Consider the following 24713-nt stretch of genomic DNA (forward strand, 5'->3'; position numbering starts at 1 on the left):
TATCTAATCCTATTCATGAAGGCAGAGCCCTCATAGCCTAATCACCTCCAAAAGGCCCCACCTCTTAATGCTATCACATATGTAATATTTGATTTCTGGAGGGGATACATTCAAACCATAGCAGATGCTCATGAAACTAGAAACAGTGGCTAATGCCAGAGAAAGAAGCTGAGGATCTGGGAAGTCTTACTTGTGGATTTTATGTTATATGTTCCATTCCCATATGTAAATAAATGAGTTAATTGAAATGGAAGAAAATGAAGAAAGATGGAGAATTGTGTCATGGAACAATGGACAGCAGTCATAACATAATGGGTGAAAACAAAGCTCAAATACATGAGGATGATTATATCTTTAATGGTATCTTGAAGCTGTAAGAGATCAAGTCTTGACTTCTATGTTAAAAAAGAAAGAAAACTGATGACCCATATTTAAACTGAGGCATGTGACATTTCTGCTCTACTCAGCACTCTTCACTCATCTAACAAAAATTCATTATGGTTTCTTATGTTCCAGGCACTGGGCTAGGTGTTTAAGGAAGACAGAGGGAGGAAATAAAAATTTTTATAAAACAGTCTTTGTCCTCAAGCAGCTCACAGGGCAGAGAGACCCTGACAGAGTAGAGACTTCATGAAGAGTGGGGATGGGAAGGGCATTCTCTCCACACGCATCCCTGTCCCATCTCGGAGATTTCCTCCTCAGAACGCTACCTCTTACTGCTTTCCTGTCTCACTCTTTCCAGCTCTCAGTTTAGAAGGTGTTTCCTCAGAGCACCTTTGCTGACCTCTCAAGTCTGGTGAATGGCCCTTCTCACTGGTGCCTGCATGCCCTGTGTGCTCCTGTCATGCACACAACACAGCATAGTAAAATGCCTGGTGTATGTGTTTGTCTTTTCAATACTCTGAGCTCTGCTCATTGGCAAATCTCAGGACATAGCACAAGATGTGGCCCCTAAATGTTAACTGAATGAACGAATGGAATCACTGGTATCTCTTTAGCTTGAATAATAGAAAGCCCTTGTAGGACAAAGATGATTGGGAGAAATGTGAAGTCTGGCGTGGACTCTGTCAGAAGGCAGAACTGAACCAATGGATGGAATTAGAAGAGGGAGACTTCGGTTTCACATCAGGAATGATATCATAGTCAGAACTCACCACACACATAATAGGTTAGATGAGGGAGGAGGGAGTCCTTCATTGCAGGAGTTTTAAAGGTGAATACAAGAAATGGGAGGCACTTGGCCTGGCGCGGTGGCTCAGGTCTGTTAATCCCAGCACTTTGGGAGGCCGAGGCCAGTGGATCACAAGGTCAGGAGTCGAGACCAGCCTGGTCAAGAGGGTGAAACCCCGTTTCTACTAAAATACAAAAATTAGCCGGGTGTGGTGGCGGGCACCTGTAATCCCAGCTAATTGGGAGGCTGAGGCAGAAGAATCACTTGAACCGGGGAGGCAGAGGTTTCAGCGAGCCAAGTTTGAGCCACTGAACTCTAGCCTGGGCGACAGAGCAAGACTCCGTCTGAAAAAAAAAGAGAAAGAAATGGGAGGCACTGAGTTTCTGGCTCAGTTTGCTGATGCCAGAAATACAGAGATGACTGATCAGTAAAATCCACTAGAAAGTGTGTGACAGGTTTCTTTTTCCTTATATTTTTCTTTTTTAAATACAAAAGTAATACCAGCCCACTGAAAATTTGAAAAGTATATGGCATTAAAAAGAGAAAAATAACATCCGATAATCCAACAAGATAAACTCTCTAAAATCTCTTTTCTCTTTTTAAATGAATATGTTAAGCTTGAAATAGAATTTTAAATTTATCTTGATGTTTTACTCAACAACGTAGAAGCATCTTTTATGTCATTATTTTAAGTCACAACCACTTTTAGTGATGATGATTTAAAGAACCATTTGCTTTTTCCTTACTGTTCCCTGTTTTTAGATTTTTGGCTAGTGTCTAATTTTTCCCTGTTATAAATAATGCTGAGATGAACAGAATATGTAGATTTCTAATAATTTGCAAATGAACAGCATATGAAAAACATGAGCAAAAATTTTGCAGTTATAATTACTCAACACAAGTTTTAAATAAATTACTTTTATTTTGAGCATTCATTCTTACGTATGTTATAGGAAGTAAGTAAGAAGCATTCCTTACTCCTTAGAATTTTGTTTATAAGTTAGTGATGAATTGGAAAGGGTAGCTTGCCCCTGGAATTCTCTGATAAGCACAGGTGATGAGGAAAATGGAGAAATCCAAGAATTCCTTTGTCTTTCCTTAAAAGGAGTCAACTTTAAGTGCAGTGCAGGCGTGCCCTCTAGCGGCCAAATAAAAAATAAAGAAATACGGGAAACCTTCAGCATTGTAACAATCGCACGTCCCCATCTAGTGGCTAACGTGTGTAAATGCAGCTTTTCTAATCACAATAACGAATGTTACTTGATTTATATTTGTCTCATGAGGTGAAGAACTGGGAGGAATCTTAGAGATCACGTATTTCAACTTCCTCACGGAGTGGCATGCAGGCAGCAGCCTTGGGAACCCCGATTGCCCCTCCTCACACCTGCCCATCATAGGACTTGGGCGACGGGGTGGTGAAGTCAGGCTGTGGCCCCAGCGGCGCCACGAGGCCGAAAACCGGCGCTCAGCCTCATCCCGGTGGCTGCAGAGTGCCAAGCGCCAGGTCCTGCGCTCTGGGCGCGGGTCAGAAGCAGCTGGCAAGGGCAGCGCAGCCTGTGGGCCCTTGGGCGCTGGCCGGCCGCAGCTCCGGGAAGCCACGTCAGCCCACGGGCGCTGCAGCTGCAGCCGCCACCAGCACATGGAGCAGGGATCCCCGAGGATTGGGAATCCCCGACCAGGCCTGCGCCTCCAGCCGCGCGGACCCCGGGGCCAGCCTGGCCGCGGCAAGTCAGGCAGTCTGCGGCAGGAGCGCCGGGCATGGGCTTCGGCCGGGGGTGCAGGAGGCGCGCACCCTCCGGCCTGATGGGGGCGCACTCAGGGCCCAGGAGGCCATCCCACGGGAGCCCCGCCAGCCCCCGCCGGAGCCCGAGCTGCAGTGCCGCCTGCAAGTGGTGCCCTGGCTGCAGCTGTGGCAACCCCGGATCCCGTCCTCCCGCCTCGCACCCATCAGCGCGGACCCCGGGGGCGACGCAGTGGCGATGTCGGGCTGTGGGCCCAGCGGTGGCACCAGGCGGAGAAGCACCACTCAACCCCATCCCTGGGCTGCAGAGGGCCCAGCGCGGGGGGCTCCGAGCGTCGGGAGCCTGTGGAAGAGAAGAGCGCGCGGGCGACAGTTAAACAGGCCCTGGGGCAGGGTGCGCCTCGCGCTCCAGGGAGCCCCGCCAGCCCGCGGCACCTCCGCAGTAACCGCCGCCTGCACTGGGCGCGCGAGAGCTGCTAGGGCGGTTTCTCTGCCTCGGGCCTGTTGGGCAGGGCCGGCTAAGGTGCGCGTGCTCGCTGGTTCTAACCGTTCTGTTGGGCGTTTCTGCTGAGAGGCGGGAGGCGCTGAGAGTCTGTGCGAAGGTCCGTGGACAGACTGCTTTGCCTGCTGTTGCTCTTCGGAGGCGGCGATCCCCGAAGGCGAGCTGAAATACGGCTGCAGGCTACAATTTGCAGCCGACCATTATGGAAGACGAGGAGCTGAAGAGGTGGCCCACCCTCAGGGACCGCTTGTGCTCGGATGGCTTCTTATTTCCCCAATACCCCATTAAACCGTATCATCTGAAGGGGATCCACAGAGCTGTCTTCTATCGTGATCTGGAGGAACTGAAGTTCATCCTGCTCACGCGTTATGACATCAATAAGAGAGACAGGAAGGAAAGGTAATGGGGGCCGGGAGCCGGGGCTGCGGGAGGAGGCCTGTGGATGTGGAGAAGTACCCCTTTCCAGGCTGAGGGCTGCGGGGCGGATGGTCCGGGGCTCGGGGTATGGACGGGGGCTAGGGGGTGCCTGGCTGGGGTGGGAGTGAGTGGAGCGGGGCCTGGGGAGTGGCGGTATATGGGGTGGCGGGGTGTGGAGTGAGTTGGGGGATGGGAGTGGGGAGTAGGGGGTGCATGGGGTGGGGGCGTGAATGGGCTGAGGTGGACGGAATGAAGGCTTGGGGGGTAGGGGGTGTGGGGTGGGGAGATGGGGTGAGGGTTCAATGGGATAGAGGACTGGAGGTGGGGGTGAGGTGTGGGGGTGAATGGGGTGGCGGAAAGGGGTGCAGAGGTGAGGGGGGCGAGTCCTGTCACCAAAGGGGCTGGACTTTCTTTCCTGGCAGGCTCAGCCGCACCTGGGATGTGGAAACCTTGGCGGGGGCGAGCACCCAGGTCATTTTCACAAGCAGCAAAACAAAAACAAAACTTCAGCTGGTTTCCAATCACTCACCATGCTGCTTCTTTATAAATCATTTTAAAGTGATTTCACTAATAAAATTCAGCATGTACAGCGTTTTATTTTTAATGTACACATTTTAAAGCATAATGTTACATACATTATGGAAAGGTGCATAACGAGAGAAATCATTTCCATAATATATCAACTTCCTGACTAAAAATTCTTTGGATAAAAATCCAATATTTATTTGATATCAATGGACACCTATGTCAATTTGGTTTTCACTGAGGGATCTTAGAGGGAAACTTTGAAGTGGGAAGATGGTCTGTGTTCTTGAATAGAAAGACACATTTTTCTAAAGTTCTGAGCTCTTTCTGTGTTTATAAATTTTACATAATCCAAATAAAGTTATCAAAGTGTTAACATTTTTGAATTACTCATGCTGTCTTTTACTATTGTGACGACATTAAGAAAACTTTTGAAATGGAGTCAAAAAAGACTTGCCTTTCTAGATATGAAAATGTGCTGTTAATTTCCACAAGTTATTTACTAACAGCTGAAACAACAAATCAGTGAACGGAACAGGTTAGAAAATCCAGGAACGCACCAATATGTGTAAGAATTTATTAGGTTGGTGCAAAAGCAATTGCGGTTTTTGCCGCAATTACAAGTAATGGCGAAAACCGCAATTGCCTTTGCACCAATCTAATAGAATTGGATAATGGTGACATTTCATATTAGTAGGAAAAGATGAATTACTCATAAATGAAGTGCCTGCTAACTATTTGGAGAAATCTGGCTAGATTTTTATGTCACAGAAATAAGTTCGTTATGGAATGTAGATTAAAAACTTTAAATGCACAAAATAAGAGATAACAGAAAAAACCACAAATGCCTACTTATATTGATTCATGTTTATATTCCTACAAATATCACAAGCACACATTCTGAAGGTCAATTTAGCAAAATAAAAAAAATTCAGTTTATAAGAAAAAATTAAAAGACAATATGTGTATATACATATTAGATAAAAAAGTGATTTTCATTTTACAGAGAATTCTTCAAATAAACAAGAGCTCTCATTTAAAATAGAGCAAAGCATTTTTTTTTTTCAGATATTCAAGCAACCTATGCACATGGGAAAAAAATATTTAGTGTTCCTGGGAGGAGAAGGTATTTAAGTTAAAAAAGGAATGAAATACTATTTTCTATCCACAAGTTTGTGAGGGTAAAGGGTAGCAGTACATATACTGCTGTTTAAAGTTTACATTTCTGATGACTTTTCAAATAGACAATTTTTTGGTATCACACTGTAAAAATGTATGTGCCCTTCACCCATCAATTCCATTATACTAAAATATCTCTAGGAAATAGAGATACATGCAATTTGTTTTTCTCAGCACTGCTTAAAATAGCAATGTATTTGGAAAACCCCTTATAATGGATTTTATAAATTTTATAAATTTATCAATAAATTTCAGTGCATCCATAGGATGGGACAATATGGGATCTTTGCAGATGTCAGTAGATGCAGACGTATGTTGAGGTGTGAAGATGTGCTCTGAAAAAAAGTTGGTTTGATTATACATACACACAAACAATCTATGGTGTTTGTAAGCCAAATATGTGTACAAAATATAACATTTCTTCTTTTCTGGCAGGGGTATTGTGATATTTTTTCTTATCTGTGATGTATAAATGATCAGCATGTTTAAAACTTCTAGTAAATGTTTTTTATTAATGAAATTATCCTTGGGAAAAGAAGAAATATAAATCTTGCAAAGAAAAAATAATTCTCAGTTTCTATTTTATTTTATTATTTATTTCTTTGTTTGTTTGTTTATTTTTGAGATGGAGTCTCACCCTGTTGCCCAGCCTGGAGTGCAGTGGCATGATCTTGGTTCACTGCAATCTGCCTCTCAGGTTCAAGTGATTCTCCCACCTCAGCCTCCTGAGTAGCTGGGATTACAGATGTGTGCCACCATGCCCAGCTAATTTTTGTATATTTTAGTAAAGACGGGGTTTCACCATGTTGGCCAGGCTGGTCTCAAACTCCTGACCTCAGGTGATCCCCCCGCCTCGGCCTCCCAAAGTTCTGGGATTACAGGTGTGAGCCACTGTGCCTGGCCTTATTTTTATTTTTTTGTTTATTGGTATGTTCTGTGAACTTTTAGCCTCTTCAGAGGCAGAGGGAATATTTTTATTTGTGCTTATTATGCATAGATTTTAGTATATAAATAGGTTTTTATTATAGTTTTATTACATATAAGCAAACAATTTTAAATTAATTATTTTAGTTTATCAGTGTCCTCATGAAAATGAAATTGAGCAAATATAAGTGATTATCACTATTCCAAAAGCACTGCTTTAATTTATGTTTTTTTCATAATAAACTTCCCAACTGTATGTATGCATTCTTTCAATCCAGTTATTCATCAAGCATAACCTGAATACCTATTACGTAGCAGACACATTCCACCATCTCTCAGGACTCTTCCACCCTTAACAACTTCATGTTTACCTGCCCAGCCTGAGCAAGCTGAGATTTAAAATGGAAGCATTAGGACTGAATCCCAATTGGATCTTTTATTCCTTTTTTTTTTTTTTAAACAAAAGCAATTCTGAAGTTAGAAAATAGTGAAAGATAACTTTTAACTGCCATTTCAGAAACTTATGACAGTCTCAAATACTACTATTAATCATTGCAAATACCTAATTTACATAACATTCTGTAAGTATTGAAAAAAATGAGCCATACCTATTCATTTGAATCCTGAGTTTTCTTTGGATTATTTTATTTTGAAAATTAAAGTAAGAATTACTTTGTTTTAAAAATTTGTTGTTTTTTTTTTTTTGCCTTCTTTTTCCACAGTACTTTATTTAGGTGCCAATTATATGAGTAGAACTGCCTGTTCTATGAACTGTATCCCACTTAATGTAAGGCATCACGGATTGGGTGATGCCACATTACTTTATATATCACTAAGATAATGTTTAAAATGTTGCCAGTTATAAATGTAATAAATAATGAATTGTAAACAGTATTCCAATGTCAGGAGATGTTAATATATAAGAGAATAGTAGCTTATATAAGAGAATAGTGAGAAAATGAGCATCTGAGAATGACTGAAATACAATGATACATCTAATCTTTAATAGATACCTCAATGTAGATATGATTGTATCATTTTACTTAATTAAAATGTCTTTGTAAGTAGTAACATCTAAAAATTATTGAGCTGTTATTTGTGTTAGAAAGTGTTCTAAATGCTGTGCATAGATTCTTATGTAAGCATCACAGCAGTGTTCTGTGGGATAGCTACTATTCTCTTATATATTTTATTGATAAGGAAATTGAAGCGAAGAAAGGCTAAATAACAGCTAAGTGACAGAGCTTACAGTAAATTTTAAGCCCCAATTAAACTGAATCCAAAAGCCAAGGCTTTTCTATTAAATAGCCTGCTCTTTCATTAATGTGGTAATAAGCGCTAACAAATGTACTTTCTTCACAAGAAAATTACATATTTGTTTTGAAGACAGAGAAATAACATGCTAATTAATGCTTACAGTTACATGTTTTAAAAAGTCCTGTCACTTTCACAGGACTGCCCTACATTTGGCCTGTGCCACTGGCCAACCGGAAATGGTACGTCTCCTGGTGTCCAGAAAATGTGAGCTTAACCTCTGCGACCGTGAAGACAGGACACCTCTGATCAAGGTACATAGTAGCTGACTCTTTGAGCATGAGATGGATTTGGTTGAAGTACATAGGATAAAATGAATTTATCTCATTGGAATACCACCATATAACTAGTAGGAAATCCTACGGAGTGTTTATTTTGATTTTTCAGTATTTGCATGTTTCTCGGTCTAATACTGACAGGCTGTACAACTGAAGCAGGAGGCTTGTGCAACTCTTCTGCTGCAAAATGGCGCCGATCCAAATATTACGGACGTCTTTGGAAGGACTGCTCTGCACTACGCTGTGTATAATGAAGATACATCCATGATAGAAAAACTTCTTTCACATGGTGCAAATATTGAAGAATGCAGCAAGGTATAGGTCAACCAATGTTATTTTCAAACTATCTGAAATGCATTTATTTTAACATTGACACATGTAAGGGTCAATTTTTCATATTTGGAAGCTCAAACATTCCTTGAATGAAAATATTTTGAAATGCCTTAACTGTCTAAGATTTTACTTTAAATATTGGAACTTTTAAAGAAGCATTATAGGGAACAGCTTTTTTTCATGCACTTACGGTAAATAATTATACAAACATGAATTACAATAAATTTGGAATTCATGACAACTGAATTTGGGAAAGGTAATAGTTAAGTGTTTTTCCACTAAATTACTCTTTTTCTAATCAGTGTGAAGTGACACAGGAAAGTAAAATTGGCCCTTATAAATAGGCTTTATTTTAAATTTCAAAGAAAATTAAAGAATTTCACAATAAATGTACATCTTGTTGCTGTTGACAAGTATTGTATGTGAAGGTGATTTCATTTGAAAGTGATTCCTCTGTGGAAAGGCTTAAGAGGGAAAAATGAAGAAAAGGAGAGCAATCAGAAATGCACAAGCTAATTTGGAAATTAGGTAATGAGGGAAAATACTGTGGAGAGGGTTTTTGTGTGTTTAGTTGTTTGTTTTCAATTTATATGTTTAGACAAGGATCGCTTCAGTTTTGGGGATGATTATTCTTACTTTGGGAAAGAGTTTGTGAGTTGTGAAATTGCCCAGGGATCAATTTTGGTAGGACTCTGAGGAAACCAGGTTGGCAGTGAACAGTGGTGATGAAGCGGCACACAGTTCAGCAGAGAGAAGAACACATAATTAATGGACATTATTCAATTCTGGCAGAAACAGCCACTCAGATAAGCATCTAAACTCTACTCTCAAGTCCAGAATGTCTTGATGGGCAGGTGGGAGATACGGAGCTTATAAATAGTAAAATCAAGTTGGATTTTGAGCTTACTAGTCTCTTCCCTACCCCTACCCAGGAAAAGTAAATGAAGTTTTCAGTGAATGGCTCTATCTTTTGCTCTTTCCTCTTTTCGGCCAAATCCCAAACGATAAAGGGAATTTGCCATGTGAGTGAGAGATGAGACTGAAGTGATTATCAACTGTGCTGGTTCGCAGTTAGAATTGTGCATGGCAGTAACCTGGGGAAATTAAAAGCAAATCTCTAAGTCTAGGATATCCCCTGAAGATTTTAATATAGTAAATCTAATATTTACTATTAAATATTACTGGACATGTATGTTTTAAAATATTTCCTTGAAGCTGGGCATGGTGGTGCCTCTAGCCAGAGCAACAGATTAAGACACTGCCTCTAACAGCAACAACAACACAACAACAACAACAATAAAACATTTCTTGAGACACTGATACGCTGCTGGTTAAGAACCACTGAATAGATAAGTGTAATATAAATTCCCATATCTCAAACACACAAAAAATCTCTAGAAGAGCTGGAGATAGGTGCTGCTTCCTTTAAATTTCTCCTTTCCAATAATATTGGCCTGACTTTTACCTGTCTCTACCTCTGTGGTTGGGAAGTGAAAAGGACTATTATTTGCAGTATCTATCAGCATGAGAATAACACCTTTTCTTTGCCACCATCACTTATTCACTGCCATTCATAGGGTCATTAGAAATTTGCTATTGTGGACTCTTTTAATAAGTAGAGACTGACTCTTTCAGGACTCTGAGTCTCTTTGTTATCATTCTGGTGATTAGGTCAATACATCATTATTAAAAGCGGGGTTCTCTCAATTACAATAGTAAGAAATTCTAAACCTTTTTTTAAAGCTGAAGCTCTATTATGGACTGCCTCAGTATGTCAGTTAAGTACATAGAACTGTGGCATAATCAGGATAGCAGTTTTAAACACTGAAAACCATGAAGTTAGTAAGAATACAGAGAATACATATAGGTCATTATTAGAGCTTTAATTGATAAGCCATTGTATTTTTATTTCTGATTTATATTTTACCTAAAATAAAAAAAATTAGGTTACAATATAGAAACTAGAATTATAAGTTAATATTATTTTAATAATTTAGTTGCAGCAGTCCTATGAACTAATTATCCATTTGGTGAACAATCTGGGAAAATTAAACATAAATTATAAATGAATGAATGTTGTAAAAGTGCTCAAAGTGGGTATTAAGACTCTTAGTAACAATTTTTATGGCATTCTTGGGCCTATTTTGGAAAAAAAAATCTGAAACTAAAGAAAGGAAGTATTTTACATGAAAATACTTGCTTTACATACAATCCCTTGGAGACATATCCATAGCAAATATAAAAATACAAGGTCTATAGTCCAAATGTGTCCCATAGATGTGTTTAGTTTGCCTCTACAAATTGTCTCAACATGGAAGGTTTAGGAGACTTGTGCACAGATCTGGATTCCAGGCTTCTATTCGAGAATCCAATCTGGTGTCCCTTGAGCCTATCTCAGGTTTTGGATGCTGTGCAGAGGTTGCCCCTTTCTATGAGGCATGTGGTCTCCATTTTGCTACTGTGCCTACCTAGGTACTTCACTTCCTCAGGTCATCTCCCTTGCCTCTGTAGGGATGACTTTACAAGCCCTGTTTTATAATATATTTTAGTAAATATTTCAAGGTTTTCAAGACATTTTATAGTTATTTAAATGTAGAGTCTATATTTTATATAAATCTTTGGTAATCGGGTTGAACTTTTGAATTTAGATGGTGGTGTTTTATAAACTATTTATCTTTATACATACCATAAATAATCATCTTCCCATTAGAATGCATGTAAGCTTTTTAAGGTGAATCATGGTATAGTTGCATAGGTTATGCATATTGCAGACAACATTATATTTTTCTCTTCAGCATTGCCTCCTAAAAATGCAAGTAATTGGCCGAGCGCAGTGGCTCACGCCTGTAATCCTAGCACTTTGGGAGGCAGAGGCAGGTAGATCACGAGGTCAGAAGATTGAGACCATCCTGGCTAACACGGTGAAACACCCTCTCTACTACAAATACAAAAAATTAGCTGGGTGTGGTGGCACACGCCTGTAGTCCCAGCTACTCGGGAGGCTGAGGCAGGAGAATTTCTCGTGCTTGAATCTGGGAGGCGGAGGTTGCAGTGAGCCGAGATGGCACCACTGCACTCCAGCCTGGGCGACAGAGCGAGACTCCATCTCAAATAAATAAATAAATAAATAAATAAATAAATGATGCAAATAATTTAGTGGCTTTCACTATGCTATAAATAATACATATAAGTCATTATTAGAGCTTTAATTGATAAGCCATTGTGTTTTTATTTCTGATTGATATTTTACCTAAAATAAAAAAAGTTAGGTAAGAATTAATTGGAAACTAGAATATAAATAAATTTTTAAAGGAGTTATGTACCAGGGTCCTAAGATTATAATTACATAAATATTTGCATCAGGGTCCTAAGATTGTAATTGAGAATAACATTTCATACAGAGCTTTCTGACAGCTAAGATAAAAATATTACTAGAGAAAACTCATGGACTATTTAATAATAAGCAGTGAAAGTTCACTCGAAGCCTATCTCTATTAATTCAGAGCCCGGTTCTCTGAATTAAAAAGAGATAGGCTTCAAATGAACTGTCAATCGTGTCAGAATCTCAGATGACAATGTCAGGTGCTCAGGTGCTCAGGAGCTCCTGACATTGTCACCTGAGATTCTCACACCATCGATAGAAGAGAATGAGGCAAGTGTGTGTCACCCAGAGGAAACCTCCACCTTTACTGGTAAGCTCTCACAACTGTATCCCTGAAACTCTCATTTCTCAAATGTTAACATTCTCCAAAATAAGTATTTACAAATAGGGATTAGGTGAAGTTCAAAAGATTTCTCAAATACTAGACACATAATGCACAGTTTTGTAACATTTTTCAAACATGGGTGATCATGGAGTCTCTCTTTTGGGGTATAATGTTCAAATTCTGGTAAAGTAAATATCCTTTGGAATATATTAATAGTTTAAGAAACACCGCTCTATAGATAATAATTTAGATCATTAATAAAAATACCTGAAACATTTATTACTGTGTCTTAGAGTTTGAGGACATAGAGAAAAAAATACAGCTGCTGCCCTCAAGAAGCTCTTGGTTCAGGTGGGAAACAATTAAATCCTTGAAACATGCCATGCTAAATGCTGGGACAGAAGCAAAGATTCTTGGAACTGGGAAATGTTTGAAGCGAGTTTTGGAGATGACCAGAGTTCTTGTGGTGAGGCAGAGGAGGTTGTTTCCAGGGGAAGGAGCAGAACATAGAAAAGCACCGAGGAGGGAAAAGAAAGGGACTACCTCTTACGACCTTTCAATTGTATATATTGAAGCTCACAGGATCTTACATAAGGTTTTCATTTCAGTTGATAAATATGTAATTTTGTGATTATAAATTGTTGCTGTTATTTTACAGGATGAATATCCACCACTGTTCCTTGCTGTGAGTCAAAGAAAAGTGAAAATGGTGGAATTTTTATTAAAGAAAAAAGCAAATATAAATGCCGTTGATTATCTTGGCAGGTACAGACCTTAGTTCTTATTGTGTTGTTTTTAAACCTGAGTGTCATTTTAGAGTGGTAGCGGTCACTGAAGTCACAAATTTTACATTAATAAGAAGACTAACTTTTAATTATTGGGATATAGTGAGAAATATCAACACAGATCATCACTTAGTTAGAAAAACAATTATTTGGACTGAGTAACATAAAGAACAGTGTATAGCAGGATTCATCTCTCTATATAGACATTATACACATAAAAGGCTTCTATATATAGAAAGCTCTGTATATTGATAGATGTTTGTTATTTATAGTATGATGTGGTGTTATTTACAATGTAATAATGTGATGCTTTTGATTGTATGATCTTACAGTAGCTAAAGGGGTTTCATGTTAGTTTTTCATTTCTACTGTGTTTTGATGTTGCTTTTAATTGATATGGGGAGGGGGAGAAAAGATAGCTTTAAATGGATAAAACTTTACTTTAATGAAGACAAGCTTTAGGTTCACACAGGACTGGGTTTAATCCCTAGCTTTCCCACTTGCTAGATGTGTGACCTTGGTAACATTACTTATCACCAAGTATGTTTTCTTCTGTGAAAAGGAGGGTAATAATATATCCTTCAAGGGTGGTTGTGTGTAAGTAACATTATATATATATATATATAATGTTAGAATATCCAGCTAACAGAGCAAGGTGCTGATGTTTTGGAAACAATGGCTGAGCATATAAGTATGTGCATATATTATATATACACACATATGTATGTAAGAATATAATGTAAGTAACATCATATATCATATATAATATATACAATATATATTTTATAGATAATATATAATATACTATATATTATATATTTTATAGATAATATATAATATACAATGTATATTATATATTTTATAGATTATATATAATATACAATATATATTTTATATATATGTGGTGTTACTTATACACAACCACCCTTGAAGGATATATTATTATCCTCCATATACATATATTTATATATCGTGTTTAATTAAATGCCTAGCACATGCTTATGAGCATCATTAACTGAAGCTACGACTACTACTATTAGCATTCCTATTAATATTATTGTTTTAAGCCTGCAGATAGCTCTTATCTGACCCTTCAGCTGATTTTGCATTATAATGTATAGTATCAGACTAGGGAAGAAATGAATAATTTTTCACTTAAATTTGCCTACTGTAGATAGGTGGCCTGAGCATAGTTTCTTGCCCATCAAAGGACTTTAAGTTAGCAACTTTATGTCATACCACAGTGGGACAAGAGGCTTCCTTTTTGTTCCTTGCTTTTAACCTTTGTGGTAACTTGCAAAGATATACCCTTGAGCACCCAAGATGCTTGTTTCTTAGTACATGTAATTGGGTTAATTCTACATGGACAGGCAACATATTAAGTTGATAAAGTATATAAACTAAGCTTTTAAAATGTCATTAAAGTTTTTAATTACCTCTCTGTTATTTTAGATCAGCCCTCATACTTGCTGTTACTCTTGGAGAAAAAGATATAGTCATTCTTCTTCTGCAGCACAATATTGATGTGTTTTCTCGAGATGTGTATGGAAAGCTTGCAGAAGATTATGCCAGTGAGGCTAAGAACAGAGTGTAAGTCTTTACATAAAAAGGCTAATGAACACTAAATTGAAGTTTAAAATAATTGTAGCAATTGCATCTTATATATCAGGTGAGATTGCATAGTTTGGTTCAAGTAGTTTTCAAGTGACAAATTTTCAAGTTTTTAAGTTTTCGAGAGTTGTGCAACTTCATCAGCCAGAAATCAAGAAAAAGGCTAGATAAGTAGCAGTAGGTGCAAGATTCTTGATATTGAAACTTTCAGGACTTTTCTCCTTAGGGATTCCAATGTTGTACATTTTATTTCCAGTATAACCCCTATGCATAGGGTAAAGTAGTTTCACATCTTTGATTTTTCTAATTAGTTATTTGGGTCTCAAAATGTCCAGTTTATCAAAAAACCTTGTGCTGTGCACTGGGGACCATCTACTATAGCCTGATCATGGAATTTTTCAAGAACCTAAGGGGTTCCCTAAGTCCAAGGAAGACAATCAGTGTCTACAAGTCAGAAGGAGAAGGGGAAAGGACATTCTAATCATTGCTTTGTTTTCATTGATTCTGTTGTTGCTTTCTTACCATTGAAAGTACTCTTGCAGTCTGGTAGTGATTAACCTTTGCCACCAGGATGCCCTTTCTGTTTGACATCCCTCAATCTTCATGTTGATCCATAAAAAGGCTTCAAAGTTACAACTGTTTTTTTTAGTTCAGTTGCACATACTTATATGCTCAGCCATTGTTTCCAAAACAGCAGAACCTTGCTCTGTTAGCTGGATATTCTAACTTTATCAACATACATACGGAGCAAATTGACACTTTCACCCACACTCAAAACCTGATGTAAAGCCCACATTTTAACCTGGGCTTCTAGACCTTCATGGTGAGTTATTTTTTGAGTCCCTTTTTTTTCTCTTTAAAGCAAATATTAGTTGGGATAGTTCTAAACTGTCACAGATATTCAAATAATGTTGTAGAAAGAGATCACAGTGTTCTTCTTTATTGCTACCAGATCTGTACCCTGAGACTTTTTATATAAACAGCGTAAGAGCTTTTCTCAGGTAGTGGAAGCTTCTATGCCATCCTTCCTTAGAGTAGTAGGCATCAACTTGTGGTTGGCCCCTCAAGTGATCTGTTTTCTATAATAATGAAGATCTCTCAAGCTGCTTGCATCACTATCTCAAGTTTATAAAATATTTTCGGATTCTACTTTGCAGGAAGCCATTCATCGGAATTATCTGAGTCTCAAGTTGGTTAGTTAGATTTAACAGAGCTAACCCTCATCCACGACTTATCAGCAGTTATATGTAAAAGTAAGGCTTTGTGCTTGCTTTGGCAGCACAAATACTAAAATTGGAACAATACGGAGAAAATTAGCATGGTGAAGCATTTCATATTTTGCAGTCACGGGAAGGTCATTTGACTGTTTGCTGGCTAGCTAAGTCATAGTTTGAATCAAAACAAAATGGGTGGCCTTATATTAGAATTGTGATTTTTCACTACAAAAACATTTGTGTAAGGTGATCTATAAACTGAGAATGGAGATAAGTAACACATGGGGTGTTGTGTAAATATTTTGCTAGTATGTATCTTGGAAATGAGAAAATGTCAACTTGCATCTACTTCATGGAACTTAAAAAAAATGAAAGTAGGGTTTTGTCTTCCATGTCAGTTGGAGATAACATCACTGATGGAGATGAACCATCATTCTAGCAAACATCTGCTCATTCAGTTAGAGTCTGTAGAGAAGTAGTAGTTGTAGCCCAAGCCAGATCTTGACATCTGTTAGTTTTCTGCCCTTGGAATTGATGAGCTCAATAATAGTTAACAATCGTGTTACCTATTTTAATGAAATAATGTATTCATAAATTAATTTATTTATGAATTAAGAAATAGTTGAGATAACCTGAATTATAAGCCACAAATAATAGAACAATAAGCAAAATTAGGACTTAACATTTTTCTTAAACTGAAGCATTTGAATATTAGAACCTATGAAAAAATACACATTGGGTTTGATTTGGGATTTCAAAATAGTTTCAGCAATAAATTTCAAGAACAAACTCCACTGCTTTACTATTTCTCTGTGAATGTTAAAAATGCTGCTTCATTAAACCTATATAACAACCTAGTGAAAGAAGATAGTAAAATCTAGAAGAAGACATTGTGCCTAAGAGAAGCAACTTGTTTAAGAGCAAATACCTGTTGGCTATAGAGCCAGGACCTTCCAGTAAGAGCCAGGAAGGTGACTTTCCATTATGTCAAGCCGATGTGAGATAGTTTGCTGAGCTATACTGCCTTCACTTCATGAGTACTTCACCTGTTATTATTATTTAATTAGAAAGGTACTAAGAAGTTTGTAGAGCTTACAGAAGAGAAGTGTATAGGATAATTAACATCCTGATATTGTTCAAGATACTCTAATAATTTAGTATATTTGGTAAATGTTTTTGATAATAGTATTAAAATATTAATTTCGTTTATTTTTATGCATAGCATTTTTGAACTAATTTATGAATACGAAAGAAAGAAACATGAAGAGCTTTCTATAAATAGCAATCCAGGTAAGATTTCTGATAGTGAATTACTCTTGATGGTACTACCATAGATAAAAAAGAATAAAGATGTTTTGATTACAAAAAAGCAGTTTAAAAAAATCACTGTTTAAATTGCACACATTTAAAAAATACTTAGTAGTCTAGATTTTATAATTATTTAAAAAGTTAATTGTAGGTAATTTATAATCTCAGTATTGTTTGAAAAAAATTATTATTTAATTATGGTTCCTAATATTCTAGATGATCTTTTTGTGTAAATAAGAAAACAAATTTTTAAGTTATTATGTTGTATTTTTTTTATAGTCACATAATAATGAATTAGACTTTTTATATAATTAGAACTTCTATTTAATTTGTAAAATAAATTCTTTGCAATTACTAAATGAATCAATAATTACAGTTGGCCCTTGAACAACATGGGATTTAGTGCTGCCAATCCCCATGCTGTTGAAAATACATATTTGGTATGTTATATATATTATATATTGTATTCTGAGTACAAGAAAGTAAGCTAGAGAAAGGAAGCTTTTGCAGTAGTTGAAGCTTTAGTTTGCTTGTAGTTCGATGCTTGAACTACTATCAATCTAGTGTAAGGTGTTCACCCATCCATGGTAAAATAAAGTAAATTTACTCCATTTACTCATTTTAAAATGTTGGTCTTTTTCTTGCCCGTATGCCTTCTTTATTTGTTTTACTTAATTTTTTATTTATAAAAAAACAATAATAGTTGATAGGGAATTTTTTTCCTGTGAAAACCATCAGTGAAGAGGCCATGTTGATCTAGGAAATATAAACATATTTATTTGGTGGCAGTAGAAATATAAAGCAGAAGCAGAAAAGAGGTACAGTCAATATGATTTAGTGAACATTGAATGTAAAACATTAGTGGGGAGAGAGAAATCTTGGATCATTCATAGGTTTCCAGGTTGTGTACTGGCCTTTATACTGCACACAAGAAAGGAGTAGGACATGTTCACTGACTGGAGAAGTACAGCTGGTCAACAGGGAAGAATAACTTCCCTTCCCTCCAAATCTGAGGTTGGAGATGCAGACGTAGAATGATGTTATTATAATTATTAGGCAAAGTCATCGATCTCAATGAGCTGTCCATGATGCAGATGTAGAATGAGAAGCTATCCTGTGACAAAACCCTGGGAATGTGAACTTTCCCTCCACACCCCCAGGAAAAAAAGAGTTGGTGAAGGAGAATGAGCAGTGGCTAGAGAAAAGTAGGAGAGGAGTCAGAGGAAGTGATGTTGCAAAAATAAAAAAAGTGAGAATTTTAAGGAGGGAGTATGAATTCTAACAAGTAAGATTACTCAAAAGCCAATTAGATTTAACTTTTAAAAGCTCTTTGGCGGTACCCTTTTCAAAAGAACCATTTTTGAGGTGTAATGTGGGCTATTGATGTGATTGGTATGTCTGTTGTCCAAATATGGAGGAACAAATCTACCAAGATCCTGCGTAACCCTTTTGTAACTGCAGAAGCTACGTGCACAGGGTCAGGGAAAATGGTCTTGACTTCTGAGTACATGTGCCCACACTTTTACAGAATTGTCAAAACCTAAGGGTAATGTGTGAGAAAAACTGTGGTCTTCTTATCTGCTCCTTGTGGAAATACTTAGTTTGTACTGAAATCCCTGATAAGTTCTTCTGGATGCATTCTGAAACAAAAGTCTGGCAGCAGTAACTGGAACCACCTTGTCCAAAGCACATACATCCCAACTCTCTCCAACATGGAATCATAACACAGCCGCATTTCGAGAGTTTCAAGTTTCAATCAGAAGTAGTCTACAGACATGTGCATGTGTCTTTATAGCAGCATGATTTATAATCCTTTGGGTGTATACCCAGTAATGGGATGGCTGGGTCAAATGGTATTTCTAGTTCTAGATCCCTGAGGAATCGCCACACTGACTTCCACAATGGTTGAACTAGTTTACAGTCCCACCAACAGTGTAAAAGTGTTCCTATTTCTCCACATCCTCTCCAGCACCTGTTGTTTCCTGACTTTTTAATGATCGCCATTCTAACAGGTGTGAGATGGTATCTCATTGTGGTTTTGATTTGCATTTCTCTGATGGCCAGTGATGATGAGCATTTTTTCATGTGTTTTTTGGCTGCATAAATGTCTTCTTTTGAGAAGTGTCTGTTCATATCCTTCACCCACTTTTTGATGGGGTTGTTTGTTTTTTTCTTGTAAATTTGTTTGAGTTCATTGTAGATTCTGCATATTAGCCCTTTGTCAGATGAGTAAGTTGCAAAAATTTTCTCTCATTCTGTAGGTTGCCTGTTCACTCTGATGGTAGTTTCTTTTGATGGGCAGAAGCTCTTTCGTTTAATTAGATCCCATGTGTCAATTTTGGCTTTTGTTGCCATTGCTTTTGGTGTTTTAGACATGAAGTCCTTGCCCATGCCTGTGTCCTGAATGGTATTGCCTAGGTTTTCTTTTAGGGTTTTTATGGTTTTAGGTCTAACGTGTAAGTCTTTAATCCATCTTGAATTAATTTTTGTATAAGATGTAAGGAAGGGATCCAGTTTCAGCTTTCTACATATGGCTAGCCAGTTTTCCCAGCACCATTTATTAAATAGGGAATCCTTTCCCCATTGCTTCTTTTTCTCAGGTTTGTCAAAGATCGATAGTTGTAGACATGCAGCATTATTTCTGATGGCTCTGTTCTGTTCCATTGGTCTATATCTCTGTTTTGGTACCAGTACCATGCTGTTTTGGTTACTGTAGCCTTGTAGTATAGTTTGAAGTCAGGTAGTGTGATGCCTCCAGCTTTATTCTTTTGGCTTAGGATTGACTTGGTGATGCGGGCTCTTTTTTGGTTCCATATGAACTTTAAAGTAGTTTTTTCCAATTCTGTGAAGAAAGTCATTGGTAGGTTGCTGGGATGGCATTGAATCTATAAATTACCTTGGGCAGTATGGCCATTTTCACGATATTGATTCTTCCTACCCATGAGAATGGAATGTTCTTCCATTTGTTTGTATCCTCTTTTATTTCATTGAGCAGTGGTTTGTAGCTATTCACAATAGCAAAGACATGGAACCAACCCAAATGTCCAACACTGATAGACTGGATTAAGAAAATGTGGCACATATACACCATGGAATACTATGCAGCCATAAGAAATGATGAGTTTATGGATAGACTGGATTAAGAAAATGTGGCACATATACACCATGGAATACTATGCAGCCATAAGAAATGATGAGTTTATGTTCTTTGTAGGGACATGGATGAAGCTGGAAACCATCATTCTAAGCAAACTATGGCAAGGACAAAAAACCAAACACCACATGTTCTCACTCATAGGTGGGAATTGAACAATGAGAACACATGGACACAGGAAGGGGAACATCACACACCAGGGACTGTTGTGGGGTGGGGGGAGGGGGGAGGGATAGCATTAGGAGATCTACCTAATGCTAAATGATGAGTTAATGGCTGCAGCACACCAACATGGCACATGTATACATATGTAACAAACCTGCACGTTGTGCACATGTACCCTAAAACTTAAAGTATAAAAAAAAAAAAGAAGTAGCCTACAGACCAGCAGTTTGGAGAAGCTGACGTCTTTTATATAACATCATGGAGAAAAATATAAGATGATATGCTAAGTATACCAAGTCTCTGTGTTCTGGGACACTTTGTTTTAGTGCAATTCCCTTTTCATGACCTCTTGTAATATCTCTGCTTTTACTGTTTTCTTTTGAATTTCATCCCTAAAGAAAATATTATTAGAACACATTTCTAACACAGGTATTTTTGACAACTATATAGGATTTTCTTTTAAGAGAATTAGCTACCTATTCTAAAGTATATCTGGTATTCTATTAATCTTTAATGCTAAACTTCTTTATATCTTTAGCACAGTGACAGTGTAAGTGATGCTGCTCCTTTAAGATTTTAAGTTTCTTTTAAATTTTCAAACTTTAAATGTCTTTTAAATTTTCAAATTAAGTTAAGACACTTAAGGTGTCTTTTAAATTTTCAAACTTGACATAGTTTTAATGTAAAACACTTTTCTGGTATTATATTTCTTCAAATATTGGTAATCTGTTACTTAGCTGGAATATTTGGTCAGTTGGATTACCACACCTTTAACCATCTATATATAAGTTTCTTGATTTTTTTTTTTTTTGAGATTGAGTCTTTTGCTGTTTCCCAGGCTAGAGTACAATAGTGTGATCATAGCCCACTGCAGCCTCAAACTTCTGGGTTCAGGTGGTCCTCCTACCTCAGCCTCCTAAGTCGCTGATACTGCTACAAGCATATGCCACCACACCAAGCTAACTTTTTTATTTTTTATTTTTTAGAGACAAGGGTCTCTCTCTCTTACCCAGGCCAGTCTCAAACTTTTGGCTTCAAGTGATCCTCCTGCCTCAGCCTCCCAAAGTGCTGGAATTATAGTTACGAGCCATCGTGCTGGTCTATAACTTCCTTTATTCCCCAAAATGAGTTTAAAGTCCTATTGGCACTTAATAAGAAAAACCCACTGTTTGGGAGCAGAAGTGGATAACTCATCCTACATTTTAAATGCAGTTTTTGACTTTTCGACCTGTTCTATGAAGAACTGCCCTTAACAGATGATTTTTAGTTTTAATAGATATTTTTAGTTTTATAAGAACTTAAGAAAAAAGATTAGAAACAAATTAAATGAGCTCTATGATCGATAGTACAGTATTATAGCCAACGGCTACATGTATTTCTATAATTATCACAATGACCTGAATGATGCAAATTATTTTATGTATGTTTTTATTAATAGATTTTTTTTTTTGAGACTGAGTCTCGCTCTGTTGCCCAGGCTGGAGTGCGGTGGCACGATCTCGGCTAACTGCAAACTCTGCCTCCTGGGTTCAAGCGCTTCTCCTGCCTCAGCCTCCCAAGTAGCTGGGACTACAGGCATGCACCACCACGCCCAGCTAATTTTTATATTTTTAGTAGAGACGGGGTTTCACCGCGTTAGCCAGGATGGTCTCCATCTCCTGACCTTGTGATCCGCCCGCCCCAGCCTCCCAAAGTGTTTGGATTACAGGTGTGAGCCACCGCCCCCAGCCTACTACATTTTAGAGACATTTTAGAGACAGGGTCTCACTCTGTTTCCCAGGCTGGAGTGCAATGGTTGTTCACAGGCACAATCTCCACTGCAGCCTCAAACTTTTGATCTCAAGCAATCTTCCTGCCTCAGCCGTTGGAGTAGTTGGGACTACAGGTGTGTGTCATTGCACCTGGCCTGATCCCCAGTTATTATAAAAGAAACCTTGGTGAGTTGAAGACAATTGGCTGTGATCTTTTTGTTTCTCTTCTAGAAGCTTTCATACTATGGGATATATTTTTAATCATCCATATTCTCAAATTTTTATTCTGGTTAAAATAGGATTGCTGCTTGTTTTTCATTATTTTTTGGCATAATTATTTCTATTCCTTTATGGATTTATTCATGTGGAAATACAGGAATCTCAAAGGCAACTGTTAAGGAGAACAGATTAGGGAAAGGTGTTTTATAAACAGCCTTCTGATCGTAGTCACAGGTCACATCACCTTAAAGAAAACTAATTTCATATAATGCTACTATGTCAGAGTTTCCCAAGACCACCTCTGTGTTTGGCGATTCACTTGGAAGGACTCAGCAAACAGTGCTACTCTGGGCTTTGATTTGTTACAGTGAAAGAATACATAGTAAAATTGGCTCAGGGCAAAGGGGCATGTGGCAAGTCTTGGGGAAGCCAGGCACAAGCTTCCGGGAGCCCTCTCCTGTGGAGTTACCAGGATGTGCTGAATTCCTGTAGCTTCAAATTTTAACATCACATGGGCAATATTGTCTACCAGTATGAGTCTGACTAGAGACTTAACACAGTATCCCAGGTTCTTATGGAAACTAGTTACATAGGCATTCTGTCTCACACATATACAAAAATTCCACACTTCCAGAAGAAAAGCAGCTGTTCAGAGTCAACCACATTGTTTATGCAAACAGTTTAGGTATAGTGAGCTACTTTTCTCAGGAAATGGTGACAAACCTTTAAAATGCAAATTTCCAAACACCAGCAAAGGCCAGTTTTGCATGTAGGCCTTTCTAAGAATGACAGTCTTATGACTGTTATATGAATTATTTTCTTCACAGCAGTTACAGCCCCAACTTAATTTTAAGTGTCTTAAAAATTCTGTTTGATAGTGAATAACATGGTAATATAACATAGCATGGTGCTTATTTGATTTGCATCAGTTGCAACTTAATATGAAATACTAAGTTTCTGTGCTGTTAGATTTTGGAATTTTGGTGAATATTTAACAGGTTTCTATACAGAAGTTACTATGGCAATATTAGGTAATTATAGTCTGTTCTTATTCGATTAACCTTTCGGTAAAATGGTTAGATAAAATAAGTAATGATTTCTCATTTAAAATTAAAATAAAAAATTTGTTTCATTTTAATTATATAGATGGTTCAGTTTTGTTTTATATTTTGTTAAATTTCTGTTTATAATTATGAAATTTAAAAAATCAATCATTTATCAGTTATTTTCTTGCCTGTTAATACAGTTAAGTTATTTGCTTTATGTACTTTTATATACTATAATTCTGGAGAGAATATTCATATTGTGTTTCAAATTGAGTACATCTTGCTATAATATATGGTAATATAGCAATATATTAGTAATAGAAGATTCAGTGAATATCTTTTTAAAAAATTAATAACTTTATTTTAAGAGCAGTTTTATATTCTCAGCAATATTGAAAAGAACCTAAAGAGATTTTTGATATATGCCATCCCCCCTCACATGCATAGCTCCCCCCATTATCAATATCTCCCACCTGAGTGGTACATTTGTTACAACTGAGAAGCTTACATTGTTGCATCATAATAATCACCCAAAGTCCATAGTTTATATTTAAGTTCCCTCTTGGTATTGTACCTTCTATAAAGCTGGACAAATGTATAATAAATGTACCCGCCATTAGAATACTTTCACTGCCCTGAAATTTGTCTCTCTTTTTTTATTCCTCCCTCACAACTAACCCCTGTCAACTACTAATATTTTTGCTGTCCCCATAGTTTTGATATGTCCAGCATAGTCATATATTAAGGATAACATAGTGGATATCTTTTTCTATATTACAGAACATAATTTCCAAGACAGTTGAATGTATTCAATTAAGCCATGCATTGTGCTTTTTTGCTTTTAGTTTATTAATGTAGGATTTAATGGCATATGCTTTACATGTTGAAAAAGCATAATTTATATAGACATTTGCCACATAATGGGGAGGGTTGAGGAAAATGACTTCATGCTGTGTACTACACAGCACTAACTGGATCATCCTTCTCTGTGAGATGGGTCCAGATAGACTAGCAGTGGAAAGGGACAATCTCAAGAGGTTGTACTTTATAAAACTGGAGTCAGAAAGTCTTTCCTATTTACCTTGCAGTTGGAAATAAGACCAGCTAGTGAATACTGTAGGCATACAAATATGTTTCTTATTCACCTTCTTTCTTTGAGGGATCACTTTGAAAACAGTCTATATTATTATAACATGACTCACTTATAACTAGGTTCTCCATCATGAAAAATGCCAAGAGAGTCATACTATTTTTGTTTACATAAAGTGACAAAGATTTGTTGTTGTTGTTGTTGTTTTTCCCACTAGGTAGTGAGACAACTGTTGGCACATCTTGGTAGCTCCAGTGAGTTTATGGTTCCTTTATATAT

General features: G+C 37.5%; 1 protein-coding gene across 18 annotated transcripts in view; it reads left to right on the forward strand.

Moving 5' to 3' along the window:
- Positions 1-1661: 1661 nt before the first annotated feature.
- ANKRD36C (ankyrin repeat domain 36C) overlaps positions 1662-24713 on the forward strand; it is a 165451-nt gene continuing 142399 nt past the window's right edge. For 7 of the 18 annotated variants that reach the window (XM_054678581.2, XM_063789626.1, XM_054678585.2 and 4 more), the window contains exons 1-6: positions 1662-3813; positions 7913-8027; positions 8193-8366; positions 12750-12856; positions 14329-14466; positions 16924-16991. In XM_054678581.2, coding sequence (XP_054534556.2) covers positions 3617-3813; positions 7913-8027; positions 8193-8366; positions 12750-12856; positions 14329-14466; positions 16924-16991 — 799 coding nt within the window. In that variant the 5' untranslated portion in view covers positions 1662-3616. Of the gene's footprint in view, positions 3814-7912; positions 8028-8192; positions 8367-12749; positions 12857-14328; positions 14467-16923; positions 16992-24713 lie in introns of those variants that run through there. The other 11 variants (XM_063789633.1, XM_063789630.1, XM_063789636.1 and 8 more) reach the window with 9 other exon arrangements.

This window comes from Pan troglodytes, chromosome 12 (assembly GCF_028858775.2).
Source record: "Pan troglodytes isolate AG18354 chromosome 12, NHGRI_mPanTro3-v2.0_pri, whole genome shotgun sequence".
Classification (NCBI taxonomy): Eukaryota; Metazoa; Chordata; class Mammalia; order Primates; family Hominidae; genus Pan; species Pan troglodytes.